We start from the raw sequence: 22,888 nt of genomic DNA, 5'->3' as shown, positions 1-22,888 counted from the left end.
GTGACCCCCCCTCCCCGCCAAAAAATGGGAAAAAAAAGGTATTAAATATATATTTTTATTTTTAAATATATATACCGATATATGTGAAAGCCTGGTGGAGGAATACTGGTCCAGTCCCTGGCAGTGTGTGTAGAACATTCCCAGCACTGTTCCCATCTGTATCTCCATGCAGTGATTCTCCCGGCCTGTAGGTGGCGGCCGTCCCCGCACGCTCACCCCACACAGACAGGAAGAAGGGTCGGCCTATCTCTGCTAGTCCCGGGAAAAGCTGCGACATTTGCCTCATTCCAAGGCCAGGTTGCTGAGCCGGTGAGCTGGATTATTTACCGGCCCGAGTCAGCGTTGAGTGGAGGGAAGACTCCCGGAGATGGGTGGTCGGCCCCTGTGAGCTGTACATAGGAGGCCGGACCCCCTCGGTGTGCATCATGTCTGAGGGCCTGTATGAGAAGTTCCTGGCCCCCGACGATCCCTTCCCCCTCCTCTCCCAGAGAGGCAGCATCAGCGAGGAGGGATGTCTGGATGGCAGCGACTTCGGCTGTCAGCTCTCCTCCTGTCACCGTACCGACCCCCTCCACCGATTCCACTCCAACAGGTGGGTGTACAGCAGGCCACACACTCAGGATCCCCACATCCAGCACAGGGCATGGGGCTGTACTCCTCCTATACATGGCAGTCATCAGACAAGACTGATGTATACATGGCAGTCATCAGACAAGACTGATGTATACATGGCAGGGATCAGACAAGACTGATGTATACATGGCAGTGATCAGACAAGACTGATGTATACATGACAGTGATCAGACAAGACTGATGTATACATGACAGTGATCAGACAAGACTGATGTATACATGACAGTGATCAGACAAGACTGATGGTATACATGGCAGTGATCAGACACAGGGCTAGACTGATGGTATACATGGCAGTGATCAGACACAGGGCTAGACTGATGGTATACATGGCAGTGATCAGACACAGGGCTAGACTGATGGTATACATGGCAGTGATCAGACACAGGGCTAGACTGATGGTATACATGGCAGTGATCAGACACAGGGCTAGACTGATGGTATACATGGCAGTGATCAGACACAGGGCTAGACCGCTGTATACATGGCAGTGATCAGACACAGGGCTAGACTGATGGTATACATGGCAGTGATCAGACACAGGGCTAGACTGATGGTATACATGGCAGTGATCAGACACAGGGCTAGACTGATGTATACATGGCAGTGATCAGACACAGGGCTAGACTGATGTATACATGGCAGTGATCAGACACAGGGCTAGACTGATGGTATACATGGCAGTGATCAGACACAGGGCTAGACTGATGGTATACATGGCAGTGATCAGACACAGGGCTAGACTGATGGTATACATGGCAGTGATCAGACACAGGGCTAGACTGATGGTATACATGGCAGTGATCAGACACAGGGCTAGACCGCTGTATACATGGCAGTGATCAGACACAGGGCTAGACTGATGGTATACATGGCAGTGATCAGACACAGGGCTAGACTGATGGTATACATGGCAGTGATCAGACACAGGGCTAGACTGATGGTATACATGGCAGTGATCAGACACAGGGCTAGACTGATGTATACATGGCAGTCATCAGACACAGGGCTAGACTGATGTATACATGGCAGTCATCAGACACAGGGCTAGACTGATGTATACATGGCAGTCATCAGACACAGGGCTAGACTGATGTATACATGGCAGTCATCAGACACAGGGCTAGACTGATGTATACATGGCAGTCATCAGACACAGGGCTAGACTGATGTATACATGGCAGTCATCAGACACAGGGCTAGACTGATGGTATACATGGCAGTGATCAGACACAGGGCTAGACTGATGGTATACATGGCAGTGATCAGACACAGGGCTAGACTGATGGTATACATGGCAGTGATCAGACACAGGGCTAGACTGATGTATACATGGCAGTGATCAGACACAGGGCTAGACTGATGTATACATGGCAGTGATCAGACACAGGGCTAGACTGATGTATACATGGCAGTGATCAGACACAGGGCTAGACTGATGGTATACATGGCAGTGATCAGACACAGGGCTAGACTGATGGTATACATGGCAGTGATCAGACACAGGGCTAGACTGATGGTATACATGGCAGTGATCAGACACAGGGCTAGACTGATGGTATACATGGCAGTGATCAGACACAGGGCTAGACTGATGGTATACATGGCAGTGATCAGACACAGGGCTAGACTGATGGTATACATGGCAGTGATCAGACACAGGGCTAGACTGATGGTATACATGGCAGTGATCAGACACAGGGCTAGACTGATGTATACATGGCAGTGATCAGACACAGGGCTAGACTGATGTATACATGGCAGTGATCAGACACAGGGCTAGACTGATGTATACATGGCAGTGATCAGACACAGGGCTAGACTGATGGTATACATGGCAGTGATCAGACACAGGGCTAGACTGATGGTATACATGGCAGTGATCAGACACAGGGCTAGACTGATGGTATACATGGCAGTGATCAGACACAGGGCTAGACTGATGGTATACATGGCAGTGATCAGACACAGGGCTAGACTGATGGTATACATGGCAGTGATCAGACACAGGGCTAGACCGCTGTATACATGGCAGTGATCAGACACAGGGCTAGACTGATGGTATACATGGCAGTGATCAGACACAGGGCTAGACTGATGGTATACATGGCAGTGATCAGACACAGGGCTAGACTGATGGTATACATGGTAGTGATCAGACACAGGGCTAGACTGATGGTATACATGGCAGTGATCAGACACAGGGCTAGACTGATGTATACATGGCAGTCATCAGACACAGGGCTAGACTGATGTATACATGGCAGTCATCAGACACAGGGCTAGACTGATGTATACATGGCAGTCATCAGACACAGGGCTAGACTGATGTATACATGGCAGTCATCAGACACAGGGCTAGACTGATGTATACATGGCAGTCATCAGACACAGGGCTAGACTGATGTATACATGGCAGTCATCAGACACAGGGCTAGACTGATGGTATACATGGCAGTGATCAGACACAGGGCTAGACTGATTGTATACATGGCAGTCATCAGACACATGTCTAGACTGATGGTATACATGGCAGTTGTGGGACGCAGGGCTAGACCGGTGTATGTTGCAGCTGTGGGACGCAGGGTTAGACTGGTGTAAGTGGCAGCTGTGGGACGCAAGGTTGGACCGGTGAATGTTGCAGTCGTGGGACGCAAGGCTTCTGAAGACTGCCATGTACAGTCATGGCCAAAAATATTGTCACCCCTGCATTTGTCAGATAATGCATCACTTCGCCCCGAAAATTGTTGCAATTAAAAATGTTTAGGCGTTCTCATGTTTATTTCTTTTGTTTGTATTGGTGTGACACAAAAAGCCAAATGGGACACTCCACGCAAAAAGCCAAAAATGGACTGAACAAAATTATTGGCACCCTCAAAGTAATAATTGGTAGCACACCTTTTGAAAAAAATAACTGAAATCAGAGGCTTCCTGTAACCATCAATGTGTTTCTTGCACCTCTCTACTGGAATTTAGGACCTCTCTTCTGTCACCAATGGTTCCCAGGTTAGAGGTAGACCGATATTGGGGTGGCCGATGGCCGATATAGCATGCCGATTTTTGAGGCCGATTAAAAAAAAAAAAAAAACTCACCCACTTCAATCCTTCCTGCTTACTCTGTCACTCTAGCACACACTTGATGTCCTCAGTACAGTTGGCACTGGCAGGGGGCACTGGTTGGTGGCACTGGTTTGGAACTGACAGCACTGGCAGGTGGCACTGGTTTGGGACAGATGGCACTGGCAGGTGGCACTGATTGGCGGTGGCACTGGCAGGTTTCACACCAAGCCGAGTGTAACTGTGTGAAACAGAGGAGAGGGAGAGAGGAGCTGTCAGCTCGGTCGGGGGTGGGCGGGATCCAGCAGCTAAATTACACCAGCCAATGATTGGGCTGCTTTAGAAAGGGGGCGGGCCACATACACGTAGCGGCTCACCCAGATACCCTCCAATTGGCTGGTGTAATATAGCTGCTGGGTCCCGCCCACCCCCGATATCGAGCTGACATCTCTCTCTCAGCGCAGCGATTGATGCTGCCAGAGCCGCTGAGTGTGGAGAAGGGAGGAGGAACAGCGGTCAGTGTAAAATATCGGCCTAATTTTGATAATAATCGTCCGATTTATCAAAAATTACCAAATATCGGCTGATATATCGGTCTACCTCTATCCCAGGTCTCTCAGATTGGAAGGGTTCATTTTCCTAACTGCTGTTTTGAGATCTCTCCATGGGTCCTCAATGGGATTTAGATCTGGACTCCTTTCTGACCAGTTCGGTACTCTACATTGCTTTGTCTTAAACCATTTCTGGGTCTTGAGGGGGGCAAGCAGATAAGTCAGGACACTCTCTAATTTGCAGATAGAGAAAGGAGCTGTGTGTTAGTGGGCATCCTGACACTCCTGCTCGCCCCCCCCCCCCTCAAAAGGCTTTCTCCACACCAGGGAGAAAGCCTCGCATTACGGTGTTGAGTTACAGACAGAACAGGAAGTGAGGATTTCTCAGAAGAAATAAGGACGTTTAAAAGCAAAATGGAAGGATGAGGTAAGTGAAGGAGGACCGCACTAAGGTAAAGGAAGCTATTTAGGGAATTTTTTTTTCCCTTTACAACCCCTTTAATTTTTCTGAAACCGGTAGAATGACGGGCTTTACCAAAAAGCTGTCATTTTGTTCTGTCCACAGCACATTATCCCAAAAGGATTTAGGCTTCCTCATGTAAGTTTAGGCAAACGCCAATCAGTTTTTTTTATGTTTGTGTCAGCAGTGGGGCCCTCCCGGGTCTTCTACCATAGTGTCTCCTTTCATTCAGATGGCGATGTATAGTGCAAGCTGACAGTTGTACCCTGTGCTTGAAGGTCAGCTTGTATTTGTCTGGAAGTTGATCGAGGTTCTTTATCCACCATTTAAACAATCCTTTGCAATCTTTGATCAATTTTTCTCGTTTGTCCAGGGAGATTAGCTGCAGTGCCAAGAGCTGTAAACTTTTTGACAATGTTGTGGACACAGAAACAAAGGATCTCTGGGGATGGACCGGTATCCTTGAGATTGTCCATGCTTTTCCACAATTTGTGTTCTCAAATGCTCAATTCTTTGCTGCTCTTTCTCATCTTCATGCTGCGTGTGGCACACAGACGCACAACAGAAAGGTTGAGTCAATTTTTCACCGTTTTTAACTGTGATTTCTATATTGTCATCACCTGTTATTGATGCATGCGAGTTTAATTACAAATTATCAGGAGCATCACAAACTTGGAATGCAATTATTTCTTCCAATTTTGAGAAGGTGGCAATTTTGTTCAGTCCATTTTTGGAGTTTTGCATGGAATGTGTCAGATTTGACTTTTTGTTTCTCCACTTTTTTGTGTCCTACCAATACACCTAAAATAAACATGAGGTTGCCTAATTGTAACAATGTTCTGGGCACAGTGGTGCATTATCTGACAGAAATGCAGGGGTGGCATTTTTTTTGGCCATGGCAATCGGACACAAGGCTATACTGATATACATGGCAGTCATTAGTCAGATTTGAGCTTTGTGGCATGGTGCATTATTCTGCTGGAAGAAGCCATCATATGGGTACACTGTAGTCCTAAAGGGAAGGACAGGTCAGCAACAATACTCAAATGATGCTGAGTTGGTACTAAGGGACCCAAAGTGTGCCAAGAAAATTTCCCCCACACCATTACACCATCACCAGCCTGAACCGTGGATACAAGGATACAGGATGGATCCATGGTTTCATGTTTTATGCCAAATTCTGACCCTACAATCTGAATGCTGCAGCTGAAATCGAGACTCGTCAGACCAGGCAACATTTTCCTATTCTTTTATTGTGCAGTTTTGGTGAGCCTGTTCTTAGCTGACAGGAGTGGCACCTGGTGTGGTCTTCTGCTGTAGCCCATCTGCTTTGATGTGTTGTGCATTCAGAGATGATATTCTTCATACCTTGGTTGTAACGAGTTGTTTGAGTTACTGTTGCTTTTCGATCATCTCAAACCACTTGGCCCGTTCAGCCCAAGACATTTTTCGTCCACACAACTGCAACTCACTGGATAATTTTGCTTTCTGACAATTCTCTGTAAACCATAGTGATGGTTGTGCATGAAAATCCCAGTAGGTTTTTGAAATACTCAGACCAGCTGTCTGGCACCAACAACCATACCATGGGGCATGACTGTTTGAAGTCACTTAAATCCCCTTTCTACCCCATTCTGATGCTCGGTTTGAACTTCAGCAAGTCGTCTTCACCACGTCTAGATGCCTAAATGCATTGAGTTGCTGCTATGAGATTGGCTGATTAGCATTTTGTGTTGAACAGGTGTACCAAATAAAGTGGCCGGTGAGTGTATGTGGCAGTCATGGGACGCAGGGCTAGACTGATATATGTACATGGCAGTGTTCTAGATCTGCACGAATAATCGTTATCGCAATTTTTTTTATTTTTTCCCGATTCTGACAAAGTATTTCCTGATCTTACTATGCAGAGAATTCTCCATACTCTGCTGAAGCCATCAGCGTCAAATGAAAGGGGGGAAAAAAAATCTGGGCAGTCTGCCAAGTATCAGAACATTCTTTAGCAGTGGAACGTTAAGTCTAAACATTGTAACAATTTGTCCTTTAGATCAAAGGAATAAACTTCTGTGTGTAAATGAGGAAAGTTTAACCACTTAAACAATAAACCTTTTTCTGACATTTGATTTCATGTTAAAATCTTTTTTTTTTTTGCTAGAAAATACTTGGAACCCCCAACCATTATATAATTTTATTTTTAGTAGAGACCCTAGAGAATAAAATGATGTTTTTTTCAATATTTTACGTCGCACTGTATTTGCACAGTGGTCTTTCAAATACAATTATTTTGGAAAAAAAAAACAGTAAAGTTAGCCCAAATTTGTTTGTATAATGTGAAAGATTTTACGTGGCGAGAAGTGATCTTTATTCTAAGCACAACTACCTTACATTATAGCAGTGTACATCTTGTATGACAGTGTAAAGTTGCTGTCCCCTTAAAATTACTTAAAGGGGTTGTAATCCCTCATGGTTTTTTTCCTTATTGCATTCTATGGATTAAGGTGAAAAACCTTCTATAGTACTGCACCCCACCCCCCCCCATTTTACTTACCTGAACGCTGTCATCCCCCGGGCGGGAACAAGCACACCATCTCTAGCTGGTGTCTCATGTCCTGATTGGATAGATTGATAGCAGCACAGCCATTGGCTCCCGCTGTCAATCAAATCCAATGACGCGGTGCTGGTGGGCGGGGCCGAGTTCTTTGTGAATGGACACAGATGTAGGACTCAGGAGCGTTCACTCTAGGAGAGATTTCTCCAAACTGGACACTTGATGCAGGGAGGAGCCACCAGCACTGCTGAGGCACCACAGAAGAGGAGGACCTTGGCCACTCTGTGGAAAACGAACTGCACAGTTGAGGTAAGTATGACATAGAGCTGCACGATTCTGGGAAAAATTAGACTCGCGATTCTTTTGCATTAAATGAAGATCACGATTCTCTCACAATTCTCAATTTTTTTATTTTAAGTTATTTCCAACACAAAACGGAGCTTATGTGCTTAAATACAGTATATGTAAATCTGACGGACTGTTTACATGTTAAATTTTAAAAGCCAGAGCAAACCTGCTGACCTTACATGGTTGCTAATGTGAAAGAACAACTCTGATTTTCACATTTAACTAAATGTGAAAATCAGAGGTGTTCTGTCACATTGGCAAGCATGTGAGGTTTGCTGCTGCTTTTAAAATTTAACATGTTAACAGTCTGTCAGATTTGCATATACTTTATTTAAGCACATAAGCTCCGATTTGTGTTGAAAATAACTGTAAAATTTAAAACTCTGTTGGGTGTAACAAGATGTCCGCTTGCCCCCTTCTCACCAACATTACTGTGCAGGAGTGTGGGGTGGAGCAAGATGGCGGCGACGAAACGTCACTTCCTGACGAGACAGCCACCGCCGGGTGTACCAAGATGGCAGCCGCTCTGGAGCTAGGCCAAAGACGGGGGACTTTCCTATGGCCGCACTTGAAAATCGCGATGTGGGGGGTGTGAATCGAGATTGCAATCTTTTCAGCTCTAGTATGACATGTTTGTTGTTTAAAAAAATAGAGGGTTTACAACCCCTTTTAACAGAGCCATTATTGTCTAAACCACTGGAAACAAAAAAATGAGTACACCCCTAAGCGAAAAATTTCTAAATTGTGCCCAATTAGCCATTTCCCCTCCCTGGTGTCATGTAACTCATTAGTGTTACAAGGTCTCAGGTGTGAATGGGGAGCAGGTGTTGCATTTGGTGTTATCGCTCTCACTCATATTGTTCACTGGAAGTTCAACATGGCACCTTGTGGCAAAGAACTCTGAGGATCTGAAAAAAAAGAATTGTTGCTCTACATAAAGATGGTCTAGGCCAGTGATGGTGAACCTTGGCACCCCAGATGTTTTGGAACTACATTTCCCATGATGCTCGTGCACTCTGCAATGTAGCTGAGCATCATGGGAAATGTAGTTCCAAAACATCTGGGTGCCAAGGTTCGCCATCACTGGTCTAGGCTATAAGAAGATTGCCAAGACCCAGAATCTTGGCTGCAGCACAGTGGCCAAGACCATACAGTGGTTTGACAGGACAGGTTCTACTCAGAACAGGCCTCGCTGTGGTCGATCAAAGCAGTTGAGTGCAAATGCTCAGCGTCTTATCCAGAGGCTATCTTTGGGACGTATGAGAGCTGCCAGCATTGCTGCAGAGGTTGAATGGGGGGGGGGGGGGGGGGGTGTCAGCCTGTCAATGCTCAGACCTTATGCCGCACACTGCATCAAATTGCTCTGCATGACTGTCATTCCAGAAGGAAAGCCTCCTTTAAAGACGGTGCACAAGAAAGGCTGCAAACGGTTTGCTGAAAACAAGCAGCCTAAAGACATGGATTACTAGAACCATGTCCTGTGGCCTGATGAGACCAAGATGAACTTATTTGGTTCAGATGGTGTCACATGTGTGGCGGCAACCAGGTGAGGAGTACAAAGACAAGTGTGTCTTGCTTACAGTCAAGCATGGTGGTGGGAGTGTCATGGTCTGGGGCTGCATGAGTGCTGCTGGCACTGTAGAGCTACAGTTCATTGAGGGAACCATGAATGCCAACATGTACTGTGACATACTAAAGCAGAGCATGATACCCTTACCTCCAGAGACTGGGCCGCAGGGCAGAATTCCAACATAACGACCCCAAACACACCTCCAAGATGACCACTGCCTTTCTAAAAAAGCTGAGGATAAAGGTGATGGACTGGCCAAACATGTCTCCAGACCTAAACCCTATTGAGCATCTGTGGGGAATCCTCAAACGGAAGGTGGAGGAGCGTAAGGTCTCTAACATCCACCAGCTCTGTGATGTCATCATGGAGGAGTGGAAGAGGACTTCAGGGGCAACCTGTGAAGCTCTGGTGAACTCCATGCCCAAGAGGGTTAAGGCAGTGCTGGAAAATAATGGTGGCCACACAAAATATTGACACTTTGGGCCCAACTTGGGACATTTTCACTGGGGGATTTACGCACTTTTGTTGCAAGCAGTTTAGACATTGATGGCTGTGTGTTGAGTTACTTTGAGGGGACAGCAAATTGACACTGTTATACAAGCTATACACTCACTACTTTACATTGTAGCAAAGTGTCATTTCTTCAGTGTTGTCACATGAAAAGATATAATAAAATATTTACAAAAATGTGAGGGGTGTACTTTTGTAAGATGCTGCTGTACATGGCTGTCATCGGATGTTCAGTGAGGGGGGAAAAGTATTTGATCCCCTGCTGATTTTAAATTTTTGCCCACTGACAAATGATCAGTCTATACTTTTAATGGTAGGTTTATTTTTACAGACACAGAATAACAAAAATATCCAGAAAAACACATATATAAGTATTTATTTGATTCCCCCCCCCTATCGATCAGCAAGATTTCTGGCTCCCAGGTGTCTTCTATACAGGTAACAAGCTGCAATTACGAGCACTCTCTTAAAGGGAGTGTTTCTAATCCCAGCTTGTTACCTGTATTAGAGATGCCTGTCCACAGTAGCAATCAATCAGATTCCAACCTCTCGACCTTGGCCAAGACCAAAGAGCTGTCCAAGGATATCAGGGAGAAGATTGTAGACCAACACAAGCCTGGAATGCGCTAAAAGACCATCGCCAATCAGCTTGGTGAGAGGGTGACAAGTTGGTGCGATTTATTCGCAAATAAAAGAAACGCAAAATAACTGTCAATCTCCTTCGGTCTGAGGCTCCATGCAAGATCTCACCTCATGGAGTTTCAATGATAATAAAAAACGGTGAGCAATCAGCCCAGAACTACACGGGAGAATCTTGTCAATGATCTCAAGGCAGCTGGTACCATAGTCACCAAGAAAACAATTGGTAACACGCTCGCCCTAAAGGACTGAAATCCTGCAGCGCCCGCAAGGTCCCCCTGCTCAAGAAAGCACATGTACAACTTGTCTGAAGTTTGCTAATGAACATCTGAATGCTTCAGAGGAGAACTGGGTGAAAGCATTGTGCTCAGATGAGACACAAATCAAGCTTTTTGTCCTCAACTCGCAGTGTTTGGAGGAGGAGCAATGATGTCTATGACCCCAAGAACACCATCCCCACCGTCAAACATGGAGGTGGAAACATTATGCTTTGGGGGTGTTTTTCTGCTAAGGGGAGAGGACAACTTCCCGACGAGCTCGCGCGCAGAAGCAAACACATACGTGAGTAGCGCCCGCATATGTAAACGGTATTCAAACCACACGTGAGGTATCGCCGCGATCGTTAGAGCGAGAGCAATAATTCTAGCTCTAGACCTCCTCTGTAACTCAAAACATGCAACCTGTAGATTTTTTTTAAACGTCGCCTATGGAGATTTTAAAGGGTAAAAGTTTGTCGGCATTCCACGAGCAGACGCAATTTTGAAGCGTGACATGTTGGGTATCAATTTACTCGGCGTAACATCTTTCACAATTTAAAAAAAAAATTGGGATAACTTTACTGTTGTATTTTTTCATTTAAAAAAGTGTATTTTTTCCCAAAAAAGTGCGCTTGTAAGACCGCTGCGCAAATACGGCGTGACAAAGTATTGGAACGATCGGCCATTTTATTCTCTAGGGTGTTAGAATAAAAAAATATATGTAATGTTTGGGGGTTCTAATTAGAGGGAAGGAGATGGCAGTGAAAATGGTGAAAAATGACATTAGAATTGCTGTTTAACTTGTAATGCCAACGGCCACCACCAAATGGCACCAGCTCACAGAAGGAAGAGCTTGGGACTTCACAAGGCTGCAAAGCCGCGGCCCCAATTACCGGCTGTCGCGGGCCTGCCGTGATCGCGGTGGGGGCGCACGGAGACACAAGATCCTGTGCCTCCATGCGCCCCCACCTCCCCTGCCGTGCGATCGCGGCGGCCGGTAATTGAGGCTGTGTGGCGGCCTCAATTACCGGCGGGTGCCAGGTCACAATTTCTTGTCGCAATTCAACCTGGCGCCCGGATATTGTCGACCCCTGGCCAAGGCAACAAAGGAGTTGCTCAAGAAGAAGCACATTAAGATCCTGGAGTGGCCTAGCCAGTCTCCAGACCAAATTCCATAGAAAATATGTGGAGGGAGCTGAAGGTTTGTTACCAAATGTCCACCTCAAAACCTTAATGTCTTGGAGAGGATCTGCAAAGAGCAGTGAAACAAAATCCCTCCTGAGATGTGGGCAACTACAAGAAACGTCTGACCATCTGATTACCAACCAAGGTTTTGCCACCAAGTACTAAGCTGGGTTTTGCAAAGGGGTCAAATACAGATTTCACTCATTAAAACATGAATCGATTTATAACTGTTTTGAAATGTGTTTTTTTTGGGGGGGGGGGGGATATTTTTGTTCTAGCTGTTAAAATAAACCTACCTATCAGCAGGGGATCAAACACTTCATTTTTTCTCACTGCGCATGGAAGTCATCGGACACATGCATGAATAACATGGATCTGATGCTGGGTCTGCCGTTGCTGATCACCTTCTGGAAATGCCCAATTCCTGGCTGTTCTGACCATCTGGCTGTGTTTCTTTCTGATCACTGACTTGGAAAAGGTTTGCAAATCAGTAACATCAGAACTCCTTAACTACAGAGGGTCAGCATAATGGGCATTGAACTGACCAACTAGCATTTGCAGAATGAAAATCGGCCATGGCAGTGTCATTGTTTATCACAGGAAAGGTATTCTTTAAAACTGACCAATGTTTTCTGAACTAAAAAAATTCTTGCTGGAGATGGGTTTTAATTGCTTGACATGAAGATGTCCAGGTCCCAGGTGGACAGTGAGGTCCTGGAACATGTTAATATTCTGTTATCCTGTAAGGCATTTCTAAGAATTAACGAGTGTCCTTGTAATCTACAGGTGGAATCTGACATCTTGTGGAACTAGTGTGGCAAGTTCTGAATGCAGCGAGGAATTATTTTCCTCTGTCTCTGTTGGGGATCAGGATGATTGCTATTCCCTTCTGGATGACCAAGACTTCACATCCTTTGATCTGTTTCCAGAGGGAAGTGTGTGCAGTGATGTCTCCTCATCCATCAGTACATATTGGGACTGGTCTGACAGCGAGTTTGAATGGCAGGTAATTTGCAGAGTAACATTTTACAAGTGAAACCACCTAGAGCTCCTCATGTTCACACATTTTTAGTGAGATTTGAGCTCATGCACTTTTTATTCTAGAAGTCGCCATGAATAGCTTTCGCAGTGTATGCCATGCTGCAAAAGTGCACAGCAGGATTTTGAATTAAAATCACTAGATTTTAAAATGATAAAGGACTTGAAAAACCCCTGTACTTCCAAAATCCATGGTGACCTGTAATGCATACATTGGCCAGATCTCTCATGGTTGCTCTGGGACATATCTCGTCCCATATACTTTGTCTCCCTCTTTACCACAATGTGTGATTGGGTGTTCTCACTGACTAGTGTGTTGGAAAAGGGGAGAATAAAAGGTAGGTGTGTGTGCGTGCTTTTATAGGCTGTTCTGGATCTCATGGGTGAGCCTTATTCTAGGCTTACCTATAGGTAAAAGTAAAACCATGGTTTACTTTAAGTAAATTTCAATTGCGCAGAGTAAAGCTTATCCCCCCCCCTTTTTTTTCCCCCCTCTAGTTACCAGGAAGTGACATAGCAAGTGGTAGTGATGTGCTATCTGATGTGATACCCAGCATTCCCAGCTCTCCCTGCCTTCCCTCCAAGAAAAAGAACAAACACCGGAATCTGGATGAGCTCCCATGGAGTGCTATGACAAACGATGAACAGGTAATACCAACAACACTGTGTGTGTAGTTTTTGGTTTATTTTTCCATCTTGCTGGAAAACAATTGCAAGTATCCAAACAGCATAACCAAAATCAAACATAAAAAAAATCCTAGCCACTCTGGGCGTCTACCTTCCACACAGGAACCTATCTATGAAGTCTAACACAGCCTACTGCTGGGTAGACAGTGCTGGTCATACAGCACAAAACAATAGTCTTTTGATTTTTATCACACAGAAAAATCAATCCTCTCCTCACCTTCACAGAAGACTTTCTGGCACTGCTCTCCTACTCACACAGCCTTAGGAGTGATGCAGCCAATTATTGGTAATCCTCTGGGCTACTTTATAGAGGCCTTAATTGCCTCACCCTGAACAGCTGGAGTCTTCCAACGGCCCTCCAACCTTTCCTGGCTATGTTTGTAACCATCTGTGTATCGTCTAAACAAGGCAGAAATGTATGTCCCATCAGTGACAACACCCACAGATTTACCTGACTTCCTGTCAATATATATGTGTATGTATATATATATATATATATATATATATATATATATATATATATATATATATATATATATATATATATGTGTATGTATATATACCCACACACACACACACACAATTTATTTATTTTTTTATCTGTGGTTTGGAAACCTGTTTAGTGCTCTCAAGATTAAGGCTTCATGTACACGGCACGTTGTTTAAAGCAGTCTGCCAACCGCTGCAAAAATTAAAAGCCAGCAGCTGACTTTTAATAATCGGACACTTACCTGTCCTGGAGTCCAGCAATGTCGGCACCACAGCTGATGTTTCCTTCAGCTGTTGGGTGCGTGACGCCTCTATTGCGAGTAAGGGAACCCGGCAGTGTAGCTTTTCAGCTTCATGCAGGGAACCCTACTGCGCATGCGCGAGGCTCTGCTTCTCTCTCCTACTGGCTCGGAGACGGGGAGGAGGAAGAGGGAGCCACAGCCATGACGTCAATACCCAGCTAAGGCTCCTGGAAGTATGGAAAGCGTACCTGTAAAAGACATATTTGGCACTGGGGGGGGAATAGTACAATGAGCGGAAGTCACACTTTTGAGCGGAACTCCGCTTTAACCTCGTCTGAATGATTTAAAGTGGAGTTCTGCCGGGGGGAAAAAAATTAAGTCAGCAGCTACAAATCAGCTGCTGACTTTTTTATTAGGACACTTGCCTGTCCAGGGCGCTTGTGATGTCCTCACCCAAAGCCAATCTGGCTCTCGGGTGCAGGCGCCAGCATCTCCAGTAAGGGAATCGGGAAGTGAAGGTTTGTGGCTTCACGTAGCACTGCTAAACACGAGTTGCCGCATTTAGGAGTTTTTACAGGCTGTTGGAGGAATTTTGACGTTTCTAATGCCTCGGAACATCCGTCTGAACCCATTTTTTTTTTTTTGCATTCCTAAAAATGCTTCTAAACTTAACTGCCTAGAAACGACTATAAATGACCCTGTGTACATGTACTAATAAGATAGAGTTCAGGGCAGCTGAAAAAAATGCCCAACTGCTCCTAAACATCCGTTTACCAGCAGTGTACACGAGGCCTTATTGTAAATCTTTCTGTACTATACTTGAGTTTTTTACCCAGTGGAGTGTTTCTTTTAACCGCTTGACCCCCAGGCCTTTTCTGACACTTTTTGTAACAAGTACAGATGAAACTCAAAAGTTTTTTTGTATAACGTGAAAAATGTTACGCCGCGTAAATAGGTTCCCGTACATGTCGTGCTTTAAAATTGAGCACATTGGTGGAATGGCTACAAACTACGGTACTTAACTAGTTGCCGACCAGCCGCCGTAGGTCTACGGCGGCAGGTCGGCTCTCCTGGGCGAGAGCCCGTAGCTATACGTCGGCTCTTTTAGTGGTCACTAGGGGCGCGTGCGCGCCACTGGAGCCGAGCCCCCCCGCTCGTCCGTGACTCCCGTGCGGGTGCCCGGCGGGAGCGATTAACCCCTTCCCCGCCCCCTAGTGTTAACCCCTTCACTGCCGGTGGCATTTTTATAGTAATTCAATGCATTTTTATAGCACTGATCGCTATAAAAATGCCAATGGTCCCAAAAATGTGTCAAAAGTGTCCGCCATAATGTCGCAGTACCGAAAAAAAATCGCTGATCGCCGCCATTACTAGTAAAAAAAAATATACTAATAAAAATGACATAAAAATACCCCCTATTTTGTAAACGCTATAACTTTTGCGCAAACCAATCAATAAACGCTTATTGCGTTTTTTTTTTTTTTTAACGAAAAATATGTAGAAGAATATGTATTGTCCTAAACTGAGGAAAATTTTTTTTTTTATATATTTTTTTGGGGGATATTTATTACAGCAAAAAGTAAAAAATATTCATTTTTTTCAAAATTGTCCCTCTATTTTTGTTTATAGTGCAAAAAATAAAAACCGCAGAGGTGATCAAATACCACCAAAAGAAAGCTCTATTTGTGGGGAAAAAAGGACGCCAATTTTGTTTTGGAGCCACGTCGCACGACCGCGCAATTGTCAGTTAAAGCGACGCAGTCCCGAATCGCAAAAAGTGCTCTGGTCTTTGGGCAGCAATATGTTCCGGGGGTTAAGTGGTTAAAAAAAAAAAAAACTCCATTGGCGACGCAGTGATTGTGATTCTTCAATAAGCCCAGTAAGGTGTGTGTGTGTGTGTGTACCAATTCAGTGAAATGTGTGAATGTTGTTTCTGGTTTTCTAATCTTTAATACTTTGTTCTCTTAGGTTGAATACATTGAATATCTCAGTCGAAAGGTCAGCACAGAGATGGGTCTACGAGAACAGCTTGACATTATAAAGATAATTGATCCTTCAGCGCAGATCTCCCCTACAGACAGCGAGTTTATAATTGAACTGAACTGTCTGACTGATGAAAAACTGAAACAGGTTTGTTGGTCCGCTCTCGTGTAGTTAATCTATGAAATGAAGTTGACGCCAAAAACTTTCATAACACATTTTTTTGAAGAATATAAAGTTCAGACACCACACATTATGCTGCAGAAACTGGATACTGCTCTAAGTTTTGATTTCCATCAAATAAGATTGCTGACATACTGTACTCTGTTTTGGTTCTGTGCATGGTGACTTTAGCTTTAAGGGGTTGTAAAGGAAATGTATTTTTTTCATAATAAGCATCCTTTACCTGCAGACTTTCCTCTTTTCACTTCCTCATTGTTCGTTTTTTGCTCAGAAGTTGCTCTATTTCTTCTCTGTTCTGTTCACTTCCTGCTTGTCTGATTGTAACTCGCCCCCTCCTGGGAACTACATCTGTGTGGCAGGACGCTCTCTACGTGTTAGACTTCAAGGAGGTGTGAATTACTGGGTGTGTCGCAATGCATACTGGGAAATGTAGTTCTTACATGAACGAGCGCCGCAAACCAGGAAGTGAATGAGAGAACAGAAACTAGAATCCCGGAAGTGATATAGATGAAGGAATTTAATGGGTATTTACTTGTTTTTTAACAGAATCATTACACTATTCTGTCTGTCTACCTTGCAGACATTAATTTTAGCCAAAATTTATTTTTTCTTTACAACTCCTTTAATTGTAGAGGAATTGTATCAATAGACTATGGGTTATGCAGACCACCCTCAGGTGATTGGACACTGGCAATAGACCTTTTACTAGGACCGCCCCAAATGCATGTTCATATAACCCAACCCACTTCGTAAGACTAGTGTGTGTTTTTTTTTGCGAGTGTCAGTTGACGGACCTCTTCTGTTTGGGGCCAGCCTGTAATACATTTGTATATAATACTTTTTATTTTCAAGGACTTTTAAATAGTATTCTGTTCGGGGCAGTGTATGTGTTTTTTTTATTTATTTTATTTTATTTTATTTTATTTTATTTTTTAAAAGCTTGTTCCACTTGGATGTGCATACATTTGGTGTAAAGCAGCTGCATATTTCAGGCTGTCCCTGATTTTGACAGACTGTTGGCAGTGGGCTGTAAGCTGCACATGTGACCCTGGGCAGAGAATTATGCCTGACTGTATGCTGCATTAACCTTTTTGTGGTCCTTGTGTGTCTGAAGGCGTATCATTTATCCTTTTTAAGGTAGAAATTCAAGAGTTATGAATGATTAGTAGATCAATTTTAAATTTGATCGGTCGACCCTTGTAGTTGATTTGATTTAGGACTGTATGCTTCCCTCTCCCATTTGCGTGACAAGTATGGTTTTATTCTTGCTCTTAGGTCAGGAGCTATATCAAGGAGCATAGTCCTCGACAGCGATCCACACGAGAGAACTGGAAAAGAACCAGTTACAGTACAGCCAGCACAAGTGGTGTGAGCGGAGCCAGCGTGAGTAGCAGTAGTGCCAGTATGGTCAGCACAGCCAGCAGCACTGGTTCTAGTGGAGGTCACTCAGCTTCTAACTCAAGCGCCAACATGAGTCGAACTCACAGTGACAGCAATCTGTCTGCCAGTGCAGCAGAAAGAATAAGAGATTCAAAGGTAAGAATACTTCTGTAATTGCCAACTCTCCCTGTAATTTGTTGTATAGGTAAATGAGACTGACTTTAATCATTAACTTCTTTTAAGGAAGTAATATGCAAACTTTGTAAAACCTAATTAATCAGGGATGTCGCTTGATGCATGGGACATGCAGTTTCGGCATTGGGCAGGTCAATTTTACATCTGCATTGTATTAAATTCAGTAGAGCACGGGGAGACATCCAGGGTCCTGAAAAACCATGCCTGGAAACATTGATTACGATACACATGTTACATTTTGCCACACACACTGGAAAAAGAGCAATAATTCTAGCACTAGACCACCTCCGTAGACCTATAGGGAGCTTTTAATGGGTCTCCTCTAGAAAATATCGTTTGTCGCCATTTAAATCTGAGGGTGCATGCAGATTTAAAGTTTGACATGTTTGGTATCTATTTACTCGATGCTATCTATCTAACCCATTATAGTAGCGATTCTCTGCTCTTTTTGTACTATAAAGGGCTAATTTTATAAAAAAATAAATAAACCCCATTATGACAGATGATAAAAAAAAAAAAAAAAACATGCTGCTGCTACTAAACGTCTTGGGCCTTTCACACCTATGCGTGTATATGTGTGTGTATGTATATGTATGTATGTATATGTGTGTGTATATGTATATATATATATATATATATATATATATATATATATATATATATATATATATATATATATATATATATATATATATATATATATATATATATATATATAATCATTTTTTTGGGGGGTGCTTTTTGCAGACATGCTCTACAGTTCATTTAAAGTGGAGTTCCACCCATAAATATAACATTACATCAGTAGTTTTAAAAAAATGTCATTAGTCCTTTATGACATTTTTTTTTTTTTTTTTTTTAGATGCCTTCAAAGTGTTGTTGCTAGGCAGAATAGTTAATCTTCCCACTTCCTGCACCTAGGTGCTTAAGCTTCCTAACCTACACCGCACAGACTCCTGGGAATGTAGTGGGTGTAACTTTCCAGGAGTCTGTGCACTCCCCAGTCTCAAAGAATCATGTGACTTGGACAGCACAGGTGCTGAAACCTGATCTGACACTGCTTGTGCAGCACTGAGCATGTGCGAGATTTGCAAGGCTGAAATCCAGGAAGTCATACAGTCTGGCTTCATGATGCCCACACTTAAGATGGCCACGGTCAATTTCTATTTTATAAAGTCTCTAAATGCTGTAACAACCTAACAAAACGGACCTTAGTTTACAGACTAACTTTACTAGAATACATTAAGCTTGTGTATTACAGGGGTATTTATATTTAAAAAGTGAAATTGTGGCCGGAACTCCGCTTTAACATGGTTTCCTATTAAACACGTTCACATCTATGCTTTTTTCAGCCGCTGCATATTTGGAAAGGGTCAGGGACTTTTTTTCAACGCAAAACGGTGCTTCTACCCCCCCCCCCTCCCCTGCCTTTTTTGGTTCAATAGACTTCAAAGGAGAGGCTGCACAAAAGCATGTAATGCGTTGTTGCCACGGTTTGTGTTTTTGAATCTGCCCAACAACACATTAGGCAAAAAAAAACATAAGAAATGCAAATCGCAGCATAATTGCGTGTGCAAAAACGCACAGAAAAAAGCACTGAAGAAACGGATCATAAGCAAACTGCATAGGTGTGAATCGAGCCTTATGCTGCCCATACATTGAATATTCTCCTCCGAAAATCAATAATACGAATACATTCGCTGAATGAAAGAATGTTGTTTTAAAATTTCACTTGCTTTTAACATTCAGTTTTAAAATCTAAGAAGTTTTCTTTTCTGTTCCTTCAAATTTTCCTGTTGTTGTGGTCAAAAACAAAACATCCATTTGACCCGACTAACAATTAGAAAATCAATGAACGTTCTTAAAATTAAACTTTATTTTTGTTTAGGAAGTCATTGTTTTTGTATGGCCAGCATAAGTAACAGCAGGCACAGGTATTTAACAAGCCACCTGCCTATGACAAGGGAGTCTGTCATACATTATATATAACAATTTAGATCTGAGTCTGATATTTACCAGATTCAACCTCTAAAGCTGGATACACACTATACAATTTTCTGTAGAATAATTTTTTGTTTTTTTCATTCAGATTTACCAAAACCATATAATATGAGGTCAAACCTTAGGGGTTTCAATTTGTGTGCAGTCAGGCAGGCCCTTGCACTACATGGTTTTGGTTAATCTAATGGAAATCCGACAACAAAAGTTGTATAGTGTGTATGGGGTCTAATGGTATATACAGTATATCTCTTCTGTCGTTCTCAGATATTTAAGAATTAATTGCCTTTTATTTTTAACTTTATATTGACTAAATTATACACCACACTTTTTAAGGTGGTTATCCGATTAATCGATTCAATAATCGACCAACTAATCAATTATGAAAATAATCGTTGCAGCCCTAGTTTAAACGTTTATATAATAACCCCGTTTAAAGTTCAACCTGTTTAGTTGTTTTACTACCAGATCATTAAAATTTAGGTCTGTGTTTTGCTTCTGGATATGCAGGTCGTCTTTCTTTGCTTGGTGCAAATTGGTGGTAGGTAATGTTGTATTTAATGTTTTTATATGTTGTATTGCTATATGCTTTTCTGTATCTTAATTTGTTTTGTATGTTTGTGTTTCATTTAGAAACGATCTAAGCAGAGAAAACTGCAGCAGAAAGCGATGCGGAAGAGACAGCTGAAGGAGCAGAGGCAGGCTCGGAAGGAGAGACTCAGCGGCTTGTTCCTAAATGAAGAAGTGTTGTCACTTAAAGTTAATGAGGAAGATCATGAAGGAGATGTAGATGTACTCATGTGACGAGGGTGAACATAGCAGTGTTCTTCATAAGTCTCTATAAAGCCAGGGTATTTAAGTAGAATCCATTATGGAAAAATGTGCTCTCCCATCATATGCTGTAGGATCTAATTTTTAGGTCTCCCAATGTGTGCTGTTGCCCGTGTTTCCTACTTGCCACCAGAGTAGAGTATAGAAGCTAGTTTGGATTTTGTTTGAAATCTTTTAGTCCATCTGTAGTCTTGGATCCTATCTTTCTTATGACTAGTACACACAATGAGAAAATGGATAAAAAATACAGCTTTCGAAGCAGTCTTCCGATAACCTGATTGATGGTACACCACTTTCCAGAGCTCAACAGTTCACGCGAAAATGTTTCTCGTACGGTAACAAAACATGCTAATTTTTAGTTTTTAAACAGTACAGTATTTGTCCGTTAAAATTTTTTTTAAATCAAGTGACCAAAACCGCAATCTTTAAAATGAAAGAATACAATGCATCATCACGGAAATTTGTATTGTCTTCTCATCAGGTGTACAAGGCTTTATTTGTATTGAGTCAATGCAAGATGTTAACAAAGATAAGACCCCTAACCTTTGTGTAAACCATCCGTTGAAACTATCTACTTAAAGTGGTAGTAAACTCCTTGCTTTTTTTACCTACAGGTAAGCTTATAATAAAGCTAACCTGTAGGTAAAATGAATATCTCCTAAACGTGAGCTATTTAGGGGATATTCTAGTGAGCAGCAGTTGGTGACATCACCGGCACAGGCACTTGGAAGGCACACATACCCATGCTGTTTCTTCAGAGCTGTGTGCTGTGGCCAGGATTCCCACGCAGTTGCGTGGGAGCGACGTCGTTGCAGCTCGGCCAGTGAGACGGCCGAAGTCCGAACATGATAGGAAGACCAGTTGATGATGAAAGCCTTTGCAATGTAGACAGCTCGCTGCTAAAGGGCTTTGTTTTAAAGCAAGTCTTTCATAATCTGCTAGTATGTGGCGCATAATAGCACATTATGATATTGCCTTGCAGGAGAACTTTTTTGTTTGCTGCAAAAGAGTTGACTACTGCTTTAATTGGTTTAAAAAAAAACATTCAGTCTGCATATCATTTTTAAAGGTTATCACAATGGTGTTAATGGAATCCATTAAATGAATGGTTTTTACTTGCTAATCATGCTTTACTGTTACAGCAGTTAAACGCATGTGTTTTGCAAAACACGCAAGTGTGACTGGACGATTGTACACATTACTAATTGGTGCAGCCATGCCTCTACCTCAGTGGTTCTCAACTCCTGTCCTCAGGACCCACTAACAGGCCAGGTTTGCAAGATAACAGAAATACTTTCAATGTGATATCATTTGCTGCTCGGTGATTGCAGGATTCTAGTCTGCATCTCCCCAAGGCAATACTTAAAATATGGCCTGTTTGTGGGTCCTGAGGACAGGAGTTGAGAACCACTGCTCTACCTGGTAAAGAGAAATCTTGTATTGTAAAGCTATGTTCACACAAGCTGCAGCGTGTGCAAGCTAGTCTGCAAATCGGTGTACACAAACCACATCAAAAATTGGTAGAAAATTGGGAAAGCGCACATTGAAAGACCTAAATATACTTGATTACCGTATTTATCGGGGTATAGCGTGCACCCCTAAAGTTGCCCGAATTCCTGTGGAAAAAAGTTTTTGTGTCTTGCGCGGCGGCCTCGTCGGGTCCGGCGTCCGCCTGCGGCTTCGGGTGTCCTCTTCGTCGGGTCCGGCGTCCTTCTGCGGCGTCCTCCCCGCTCATTTCCCGCGCTGAGTTTGAATACTGCGCCGACATATACAGAGCGCAGTACACTCGTGTATCGTCGGGCAGGCTCGGCAACTCTCGCGCTCACGTTCTGTACGTCCAGGACGTCAGCGCGAGAGGACCCGAGACTGCCCGACAATACACGAGTGTACTGCGCTCGGTATATGTCGGCGCAGTATTCAAACTCGGCGCGGGTATCAGCGTATACCGCGCACCCACGATTTTGCCCTGATTTTCAGGGCAAAAAACTGCGCGGTATATGCCGATAAATACGGTAAATGCCAGATATTGGCTGTGTTCAGCATTGTACGAGTTAGTCCCTGCAGTGCTGGTTATCAGGACTAGTTAGTCCCTGCAGTGCTGGTTATCAGC

The 22,888-nt window shown here is 43.4% G+C and overlaps 1 protein-coding gene across 1 annotated transcript; it reads left to right on the top strand.

The window, feature by feature from the left end:
- The first annotated feature begins 224 nt into the window (after positions 1 to 224).
- On the top strand, positions 225 to 22,345 carry FAM199X (family with sequence similarity 199, X-linked). Its single transcript, XM_040323826.1, has 6 exons — positions 225 to 592; positions 12,542 to 12,761; positions 13,292 to 13,441; positions 16,180 to 16,341; positions 17,650 to 17,910; positions 20,581 to 22,345. The coding sequence occupies exons 1-6, from the start codon at positions 426 to 428 to the stop codon at positions 20,749 to 20,751; spliced, it is 1,131 nt and encodes a 376-aa protein (XP_040179760.1). The 5' UTR covers positions 225 to 425; the 3' UTR covers positions 20,752 to 22,345.
- Positions 22,346 to 22,888: the final 543 nt, after the last annotated feature.

Source organism: Rana temporaria, chromosome 9, assembly GCF_905171775.1.
Source record: "Rana temporaria chromosome 9, aRanTem1.1, whole genome shotgun sequence".
Taxonomy (NCBI): Eukaryota; Metazoa; Chordata; class Amphibia; order Anura; family Ranidae; genus Rana; species Rana temporaria.
This window is presented reverse-complemented; position numbering and strand designations above follow the sequence as displayed.

What these genes read in the sequence shown, in the direction of transcription:
- FAM199X (XM_040323826.1), top strand. Translation starts at nt 426, where the DNA reads ATGTCTGAGGGCCTGTATGAGAAGTTCCTGGCCCCCGACGATCCCTTC. An exon ending in ACAGCGAGTTTGAATGGCAG is followed by an intron (nt 12,762 to 13,291) that starts GTAATTTGCAGA and finishes TCCCCCCTCTAG; the next exon opens with TTACCAGGAAGTGACATAGC. An exon ending in CTGATGAAAAACTGAAACAG is followed by an intron (nt 16,342 to 17,649) that starts GTTTGTTGGTCC and finishes TCTTGCTCTTAG; the next exon opens with GTCAGGAGCTATATCAAGGA.